This window comes from Arachis ipaensis, chromosome B02, assembly GCF_000816755.2.
Source record: "Arachis ipaensis cultivar K30076 chromosome B02, Araip1.1, whole genome shotgun sequence".
Classification (NCBI taxonomy): domain Eukaryota; kingdom Viridiplantae; phylum Streptophyta; class Magnoliopsida; order Fabales; family Fabaceae; genus Arachis; species Arachis ipaensis.
This window is the reverse complement of record NC_029786.2, coordinates 100,021,199-100,031,686: the sequence shown is the minus strand read 5'-3', so window position 1 is coordinate 100,031,686 and position 10,488 is coordinate 100,021,199. Positions and strand designations below refer to the sequence as shown.

The window sequence follows — 10,488 nt, the reverse complement described above, 5'->3', positions numbered from 1 at the left end:
AAGATGCTAGAGGGATTTTCTTAGAGCATTGGGTCACTTTCTCAATCTTTCTGGTTCGGTTCACAGTACCCGGAGGGCTGTTTGATTGAGCGTGTCCCCTTTTTTGTTCACATCTCTGCATACATCTTTGAAGGTGGAGGATGTATGGGTTCATAACCGCTGGGATTGGAATGTCTTATGCACTCTATTGACGATGTGTTTAAAATCAAGCTGTCTTCTATCCAACCAGCCTTGCATGGTGATTTTGGTCCTAGGTGGGCATGGAGAAACTCGAGTACAAAGGTTTACTCAGCCAAATATGGCTATGATTGGTTTTTACAACAGACCATTCAATGAAATCATGAGGACAATTATCTCTGGCTTTGGTGGCTGCAAGTTCTAGAAAAGGTTAAGCTTCTTATGTGGCTTGGAATTCACAATGCCTTGTCGACCAACAGTTTTGGTACCGCTGAAGTCTAGCTAGCTCCCCGATATGCCAACGCTGCAACCTGATAGAGGAGGACCTTTTTCATTGCTTCTGGAATTGCCCAAAAGTCCGGGCAGTTTGGAATCGTTTGGGTATTGGGCGCATTGTGGCTGATCTTGATAGGGACTTCCATAGCTGGATTAATTATAATACTCATGTTTGTGAGTGCCTCTTCTCGGCGGCAGTTTGGTGGATTTGGCATGACCGTAATAACGACTTTTTTAATATTGAGGGTTCCTTGAGTACTTCAACAGTTGTTCATTTAATAAAGCATGCAGTAAAAGATTGTGGTGATTTGTATGATTTTGGGGTTAGTATAAACCCGAATTCTACTCCTTTTTCTTGGACTTCTCTACCTATCTCTGTGATCAAACTTAATTGTGATGCTAGTGTCTTGGACTATCAGCATGTGGCTGGTTTTGGGTGTATTCTTCGGGATCACTCGGGAAATTGGATTAAGGAATGTTCCAGTACTATACCAGAGGTTGGCATTGTTCAGTGTGAATTGTTTGGTATCTTGTGAGGTCTTTGTTTGGTGTGGGATGATGACTTTAGAGAAGTTATTTGTGAAACTGACTGCATTAATGCCTATCATACTATCATGCGTTATTCTTTTGGTGTGCATCAGAATTTTATTGGCAAAATTTAAGAACTTCGTAATAGGAGCTGGACGGTGAATTTGGCCATAATCCAACGGACTGCTAACACTGCTACTAACTACATGGCGAAGCATGCTGTGCGAAATAAGCTTCTATACACGGAATGACTGCTACCTAGGCATAGTTTAATTGAGATTATAGCAGAAAATATATCTTCTTTTTTTTTGGTGAACCATCGGGGCCAAGGCCCAAGGAAAAAAAACTAATTGTCTACAATGACTATTTCTCTTCTATCATTCATATACAGAGACTCCATTCCTTCAGGCATACTGTCGATGAAGTGAAACCCATTTTTCCTTTTGAAACTTTCTTTGGCAAGCCAATCTGCGCACATGTTTCCTTCTCTTAAGATGTGTTGAAAGTTGAGCTCCCAGGGTCTTTTTGTAGCTCGTCAATTTCTCTAAGGAGGGGATTAAAGCGTTGTGTATTCTGCTTGAGCTTTATCTCTTCATACACTTTTATTGAATCAACTTCTATAACTACTCTCCTCATACCCAAATCCCATGCCATCCTAAGCCCATGGAGAACACCCCACAATTCTGCCTGCATAATTTGACAATTTCCCAGTCTTGCGGTAAAACCTCCTATCCATTCCCCTTCATGTGTTCTTAGCAAGCCGCCACTCCCCGCTTCTTTTGTTTTCTCCCTATATGCTCCATCAGTGTTCAATTTCACCCACCCTTGAGGAGGTGGGTACCAGATTACTCGTTCCCTATTAGAGGGGGTATTGGATCTTCCGTTTTTTCTCTTTAGCAGTGCTTCTGTATAGTTGCTGATTGTAGATTTTATTACTTTAACTGTATTTCTGGGTCTTTTGAAGGGGAAGGAATGCACTTCTTGGTTTCTCCATTTCCATATCAACCAACAAGTCACAAAAAATTCATCCTTTCAGGAGTGTTCAGATGCTGTTCCAAAGCTATTTTCCATATTTAGTTTTAGCCAGTTTGTTAAATCCGTACCAAAGAAGATGGCTGTTGCAGTTGGTTGTATTAGCTGGCTCCAAATTTTTGCTGCTTGTGGGCAATCCCGAAAGGCATGAAGCAATGTCTAAGGCTGATTAGGGCAATTATGACAACTTGGATTTGTTCCCATAATTTTTGCTTTTCTTCCCGCCGTTAAGATTCTGCCATGGGCTAGCCTCCACATTAGGACTTTAATTCTCTCCATTCCTCTCCACTTCCATATATGTTTCCACATCGGCAATTCTTCCTGTTGGTTATTTTTTGTCAGGAATTTGTACACTGATGAAACCGTAACTTCACCATTCGAGTTATGGTTCCACTTTATGGTGTCTTCCACTCCTTATTTTGGTGGGGGTATAGCTTGAATCTTCTCTAAGATTGTTTGCGGGAGCACCCTTCTCAATTCATGAAAATCCCATTCTCCACTTTCATCTGTCATATCTGCCACTGTTGCTGTGATGTCAATGTTATCGGTGTGAAGAAGTTTCTTTGTGATCAAGCATTCTTCATCTTGAACCCATCTATTAAGCCAGAACAGAGTTTTCCTACCGTCACCTATGTTGCAATTGCAATTCTCTATTAGTAGAGGCCAGAGTTTGACAATCTCTTTCCATAGAGGTGAATCTGCATGTTTGCTATACAAACCCCCTGTATTATTCCTGCCGTATATGTATCTCTGGGAGAAGACTTTGGTGACCAACGCATCCCTGTCAGTGATCAGTTTCCATATGAGTTTTATTAAAAAAGTATCATTGACCTTCGTCATATGTCGAAGACCAACCCCCCCCCTTTGGCCTTCGGGAGGCATAGGGTGTTCCAACTAATGTGATGAATCCGCTTCTGTTGTTGCGATTCTCCCCATATGAAACCTCTTTGCATCTTCTCAAGTTGATTGCATATGCTCTTTGGTAGATGACAGTGTTGCATTTCAAAATTTGCTATTGGGTTGAGGACCGATTTGGCCAGGGTTATCCTCCCCGCAAGAGATAGGCAGTTGGCCTTCCAACCTTTGAGCTTGCTTTGTACTTTCTCTATCATATTCTTGAAACGGTCTTTACCTTTTCTATGGTTACTGATCATGGCTCCCAAGTACCTTCCCAAACTGGTTTTTTCCTGATATTGACATATGCTAGTAATCTGGTTTCTTTCCGCTCTTCTGGTATTGTTTGAAAATACTATAGATGTTTTCTCCACACTGATTTTCAACCCTGATTGAGCACAAAAAAGGCTGATGCAATCTTGGATGTTCTGTATTTGCTCCGTCCCCACTTCCGCAAAAACCAATAGGTCGTCGGCGAAGAGAAGATGAGATATCTCTGGCCCTTTTCTACTTACTCTTATTGGCCTCCACCTGCCTTTCGCAACCTCCTTTTCAATCATTTGAGACAACTTGTCCATTGCTATCACAAATAAATATGGGGAGATAGGATCTCCTTGCCTTACCCCCCGGGATGGATTGAAGCTGGTTGTTTTCTCCCCATTCCATAGGATGTTATAAGACACAGAGCTTATGCAGTTCATGATTAAAATGATCATCCCTTCACCTAGTCCAAAATCATAAAGGCATTTTCTCAAGAAGCTCCACTTTAGCCTGTCGTAGGCTTTCTCAAGATCAAACTTGATGGCCATGAAGGTCTTCTTTCCTCTAGCCCTCTTCATCATGTGAGCTAACTCTTTAGCAATCAGGATGTTGTCTTGAATTTGTCTCCCCGGAACAAAGCTAGATTGAAAGGGTGCGATTCTATCTCTCATTATTGGTTTTAGTCTTTCCACTAAAATTTTTGCAATGCACTTGTAGCTCACGTTGCATAGGGAGATGGGTCGAAACTGGTTGATTGCCTCCGGCAGTTTAACTTTTGGGATTAGAGTTATATAAGTCTCATTCAAGTCTTTAACCTGCTCTGGGTTACACCAGCATTGCTGCACAAGCTTTATCATGCTCTCATTCACCACTTCCCAATTTTCTTTAAAGAAGATTGAAGGGAAACCATCTGGCCCTGGTGCTTTGTAGGATCCGATATTGAAGATGGCATCCTTTACTTCCCTTGCTGTTGGCTTCACTTCCATCTTTCTCTTAAGCTCTTCCTCTATAGGGGGGTAGTGCTGGTTCTCCTCTAAATTAATTACCTCGTTGTTGTCTTCTGCATACAGAGTTTGGAAGAACTCCACGACCTTAAGCTTCAGCTTCTGCTCTTCCATAGTCCAAACCCCGTCATTGTCTTTTAGTGCCAAAATTCTATTTCTTCTTCTTCTAACAATGGTTTTAGTGTGATAATATTTTGTGTTCCGATCACCGTCTATCATCCATTGATCCCGTGATTTCTGCTTCCACAATTCTTCCTCTCTATCTAACAACTCCTCTAACTCCTTTCTTAGTTTCTCCTCCAACTCTTCCAGAAAAGCATTTTTTCCGTAGTTAGCAGCTTTCTGGATTCCAGCTATTCTATTTATTATTCTCCTTTTTTGTTTACCCACATGCCCAAAAATGTCTTTGTTCCATCTTAGGAGCTCATTGGAAAATGTCTCCAGAGTTCTGTTGTTTTGATAGTTATAATTCCAATTTTGCTTCACAAAGTCCTGGAATTCTGAGTGCCTACTCCACATAGCCTCGTATCTAAAAGGCTTTTCCCTCCTTCTTCCAGCCCCTGGATTAGTGGTTATGAGAAGCGGGTGGTGGTCTGATTTCATCCTAGTCAAAACATCGACTCGCGCCTCCGGAAACCTTAATCTCCAGTCTGCATTTGCAATTACACGATCTAACCTTTTGAACACCCTGTCCAGATTCTCCCACTTTGGTCCTTTCCAGGTAAACCGGTTTCCCACTGCCCCAAGATCAATCATGGCACATTCATTTATCCAGTTCTTAAATCTTCTGCAGGCATTAGTATCCACTCTTCCTCCCCCTTTCTTTTCTGACGGATCTGAAATTTCATTAAAATCTCCTACCATTAACCAGTCCTCTGTCATTCTCCCTCCAACACCCTTCAATTCATTCCACAACTCCCGTCTTTTATTTTCATGTGGACTAGCATACACTGCAGTTAGGAGCCACTCTTCCTCATTTCCACCACGGACTTTCATGTGGACATACTGAAATTTTGACTCAATGACATTGATCACTAGGTCAGGATCCTTCCACATAACCCAAATTCCTCCACTATACCCTACTGCTTCTTCAATGTGCCAATGGTCAAAGCCACAATTTCTTATAGTTCTCTCAGCTGTTTCACCACTACACCGGATTTCTAGCAATATTACTACATTGGGCTTATGCATACCAACAAATTCCTTCAGGGTGTGACAAAAAGCACTGCTTGCCGCCCCTCTACAGTTCCACGACATAATAATCATTGAGGTTATAATAGGGAAGGTGTTTACCATCTTAATCATTCAAGGGATTGTCCTCCCTTTCCTGATCTCCTTCCTCATCTGCAAGTTGCATGCCCTCCTCTTGCACTTCATCTTGTAGTTCATCTTCTATCATCTTGTGAGATAGTTGCTGTTGTTCCTCATATTTCATTATTGCTTCCAGCATTACCTCTGTTTCAATGGAGTTGAGGTCTGGAGGCTTTGGGTCTGGTTCCATAACTTCCTCCATTATTTCGTCACCCTGTATTGTTTCTGGTACGATCTCCTGTTCCAAATGTGCATCTTGTGGTGTATTCATGGTTGTCTCATGGGTGCTCTGGGGTTCGTAGGTGTTGCATCTTGGGTGGTTTTCTGGTGTGTTTTTCGAATCAAGGCTGGCAGGGATCAGGTTATTTTGCTCTTGGGTGATGGTCATTCTTTGTTGGGGTTCTATTGGGTTTTTAGGGTGGGTCTGTTGGGTAGCATTTTGGTTTTTCTGTTTTGGGTTTATGGTTTGTGTTTTTTCTTTGGGTTGGGCTGTTTTAGTGTCTTGTTTGTTTTTGTTGGCTTGGGGTTTTTTCTGGTTAAAGGGTTTGGTTTGGTGTTGCTCCATAACAGTTACTGTTTTCTCAGTATTATTCTTCTTTCCCTTGGAAGTGACGTTCTCTTCTCTCAAATGATTAGCATGATCTGTATTGTGGTCATCAGGGCTGGTCCCCTCCATATTCCTTAAAACATGATACCTCGTACCATTCGTACCATTTTCTCCAATCGTATTTCTACTACTCGTCTCACCCTTGCCTCCACTACTTGCTTCAGTATTTTGTTTTGCTGCCCTCTTACCACGTGTTATTTGTTGGACGGTCATCCAGGGTCCATAGGCACTGTTCCCTTCTCCTATTACTTTTTTACCCTTTTCTTTTGTGCCAATTCCAGTATTGCCCTTTTCCTTTCCATCGTTTCCACTTCCTGTCTTTTCTACTCTCGTTCCCTCCTCCATGGCCGCTTGTGGATCTTTCTGGGTTTCTTCAACTGTGACTTTTTTCGGGCAGTTGTTTTGCTCGTGTCCCACCATACCACAGGCAAAGCAGATGTTGTATAACCCTTCATATTCCACTCCATACTTCACTCCATTAATGGAGTATTGCGCCACCAGGGGAGCGGTAAGGTCCAGTTGCACACATAGCCTCGCAAATTTTCCCCTTGATTTCTCTGCTGTGTTCACATCCACTTTCATGGTCTGACCAATCACATTACCAATCTTCTTGAGCATCTCTTCATCATAATATTCAATCGCCAGACCGGGTAATCGCACCCATGCTGCAATAGTATCTACTGTGGCTTCAACTGGATTGAAGTTTGGTTTCCATGGCCTAATGGCTAAATAGTGATCGAAAATTTTCCATGGGCCTCCTGTTAGCGCAAAATCTAGGTCTTCCTGTGAGAAAAACTTGACGATGAAAAAGTCATTACCTATGTCAATAACCTCAATACTTCCTTGCTTCCCCCACATTGTCTCTAATCTTCTACTGAGGACCGGTAACGAGATTTTCCTCCCTAGTAATTTCACGATTAAGGTATCCCACCAGGGATGTCTTATCCACCCTGATATCTGGTTGCTGGCTCTTCTCCATAGTTCTTCGGTTCTATTCTTGTTCGGATTCCTCTTCCTCCTCTGAGCTATCCCCTTCTTCTTCGGTTGAGGAAAACTCGTCATCCTCCATTTCTGCTTCCCTAACTGGCTTTAAGCCTCCCTTTACTGCTTCACTGAAGGTTCGGATTGTTGGAGCAGAGACTATTTGTCTCTCTGTTTCCTCTATCATCCAGTCTTCCTCTCTTGGTACTAGGGACAAACTTCCAGTGAACCCTTCCTCTTCTTCAGCCCTTCTTACTTTCTTCCCTTTTCTTTCTGTGTTTTCTAGTTCCATCGTTTGTTTCTGTTTTGGTTCATGAGATCTTGAGTGTCCACCTCGGACATACCCACCTCTCATTGCGGTGGAGGATGGTGTTACTAGCTAATGCAACAGTAGTGTACGGAGAGAAAAAGATCAATTTTTCGGTCACGAGTTTTTTTTGAAAATATATCTTCTTTTTCTTAGGTTTTTGTTTTTGTTGTGTTTTATTTTTAGTCACCAAAAAAATATTAAAATGAGCCCATATTAGGTGTTTAGCAGATATTTCACATTGTTAGCTTGTGGCGGTGGTTGAGGTATTCGTTGCACCATAAGACAGTAGTGAATGGCTGCGTCACAGGCACTATTGGTGAAAAAAGAATGAAGAAAGCAGGGGCGGAGCTAGAAAAAATATTAGAAGGGGCAAAAAATATTTACACAATAAAATAAGACTAAAATAAAATTTTAAGGGGGGCTAAACTGAAATTTACATATAATTTACATATAAAAAATTAAAATTAGGGGGGACATTGCCCCCCTTTTCTTGTACCTAGCTCCGCCCCTGGAAGAGAGTGATTTGCTGGATATGAAAGAGATAATGATGAGAGAGAACTAATATTCAGAAAAGAAAAAAACCGAAGAATGTTATTGAAGATTTTAAAAACAACTGAGAGATAAATGGTGCAAAAAAAGTTTAAGTGATAATTTTAAAACAAAAGTATTATTTATATACTAAAATTAACTAGTAAAATTAGTATTAATGTATTTGTATATAAATATACATATTATTTAATTTATTTTTAATATATATTTATATTTTAATATATATATTTTATAGTTCTGATCTCGGTATATACCAAAAAACTCAAATATACCAAATATAACTTAATTAAAGTTATATCCAAATCTTAATGAAAAACGTATACCCTAAAGACTAATATTAAAAATTTTATATATGATCAATTCATAAGGTAAAATGTTTAACAATAGGGCATGTTTTAGTTAGAAAATAAAATTTAACATAGATAATTCTTTATAAAATTTTCATTCTCTTATACGGCGTTTTTTATTTTTAATATAGAAGTAAGTTTGGTGTCTTGCCTCGTTATGGAGTACACAGGTGCTTGACCTACGTGTAGTGACAGTGGAACACAATTCGGACCGAGGGAGTTGTGTGGTAGAAGAACTCGGATGGTCCGTTTTCAAAAAAATAATTTTTTATGCACACTCGGAGGGTCCGTTTTTTAATTAAAAAAAAAAACTAATCGAAGAGTCCGATTAGTTCACCGTAAAATTTAAATTTTTCATCCCTCACATTTCGGACTCTCCGATTTGGCGCCTCATTTTTTTTGGCACACAATTTCCTCCCTTTGATTTCTTGTTCCATGGTACAGTCAAAAGCTACCCCATATCCTTGTAAAGCACCCCCTTACTCCATATAAATGCGTTACACACATAGATGAAGCATATCTAAATTAGTGAGTCCTTATACGGTTATACCCTAAACATACATGATACATGTTTAAAAAAGCCGAAAATGGCAAAATGCTACACAACAGTAGTATTCCAATTTCCGACCATATATGAGTCAACAATAGAAGTGTTCAGAGCATAAGTAGTGTTTGTCAACTGAAACATGAAACTATCCAAACAAATAGAGTGAAACCGAAAGGGAAACAAAAAAAAAAAAGCAAACTAAGCAAATAGTCATGCAAGGATACAAGGACACTCATAGTTTAATAGACATTAAACAAAATGTTTCCCAAATCCGAAGTAGCTCAACAGGGCAACAGGCAACAGGCAACAATTTTATTTGTGTAAACTGGACCTTTATTATAAAAAGCAGAAAGCTTGAATAAGCACTTCCCCGTCTACTAGATTCCACGCTTGACTAGACATCTGTTTAGACATGAAAAAAATGGGTCAATAATAAGAAAGATGAATTCTTGATCTAGCAGAAATTTGTATGATCAATTAATATTTTATATTTGGTAGTAGTTCCTAAAAAAAATAAATGTGATAGAAATTAACAAATTATCACTTTTCTCAGGATGAAATCTAGAAGTAAAAATTGATTTTGGGACCAGCAATTAAACTAATTAAAATTAGCAAAATAAGTTTTACTTTTGAGGCCTACTATACATATAAGTCTTTTTGGCTTACAAGTCTTACAAGTTGGCACAAGCCCAACAAAACACACGTATTACACTCCCACATTCAAGAGTAAATAAATGCATGTTATTCAACCACTTCCTGTTTCCAAAGCGCGCTACTCACCATGTATTATACACGACTTTTCTTCTTCTTTCTTCATGAAAACGAGTTTCTTGCCAAATTTGAAGATAATGGAACTTCAGAAATACACCCAAAGAATTACAAAAATACACCCAAACGGTTACAGAAATTCACCCAAACGATTATAGAAATACATCCAAAGAATTACAGAAATACACCCAAAAGATTACAAAACTACACCCAAAGGATTTAAGAAATACACCCAAAATTCGTTGAAGTACACCTTATGCATAATTCAGAACTCTTTCTCTTTCTCCTCCTCATCTTCTGCTGCTTCTTCTTCTTCAAAAACGATTTCAGAGCTTAATATCAAAAAACAATGTAAATCGAGAATAACGAAGAAAGAAAATAGAGAGAAAAGCACGTAAATGAAAAAGAAGAAAGAGAAGGCAAGAAATGAAAGAAAAGAATAAAAAGAAGAGAAAGAGGAAGAAGAACGTGCAGCAAGAAGAAGAAGAAAGTGTAGCGAAAACGTGCAATAACGGTTGAAGAAGGAGAAAGAGAAGGCAAGAAACGAAAGAAAAGAAGAAGAAGAAGAGGAAGAGGAAGAAGAACGTGCAGCAAGAAGAAGAAAAGGTGTAGTGAAAACATGCAGTAACGGTTGAAGAAGGAGAAAGAGAAGACAAGAAACGAAAGAAAAGAAGAAAAAGAAGAGGAAGAGGAAAAAGAACGTGCAGCAAAAAAAAAAAAGAAATTGCGATTGTAAAAACTTATATAAAAAAACGCTTGAATGTGGAGAATTTCTCTTTACTTTTACCTCTCCAAAATAGCTGTTAGGCATCCCCAATAAATTTCCAAACAAGCATTGCATTTGCATTCATAATTCCGTTAACATTTTGTGCAAATAAAAACCATTAATTTCCCTT

The 10,488-nt window shown here is 39.3% G+C and overlaps 2 protein-coding genes across 3 annotated transcripts in view; both read right to left on the bottom strand.

Annotated features, from left to right (window-relative positions):
- LOC107627827 lies at positions 5,470–6,948 on the bottom strand. Its single transcript, XM_016330645.1, has one exon. The coding sequence runs from the start codon at positions 6,946–6,948 to the stop codon at positions 5,470–5,472; it is 1,479 nt and encodes a 492-aa protein (XP_016186131.1).
- Positions 8,877–10,488, bottom strand: part of LOC107625957 (putative disease resistance protein RGA3) — a 6,956-nt gene continuing 5,344 nt past the window's right edge. Inside the window, exon 2 of one of the 2 annotated variants that reach the window (XM_016328706.2) lies at positions 8,877–9,226. The gene's annotated coding sequence lies outside the window, so the exon portion shown is untranslated. Of the gene's footprint in view, positions 9,227–9,865; positions 9,905–10,488 lie in introns of those variants that run through there. The other variant, XM_016328707.2, reaches the window with a different exon arrangement.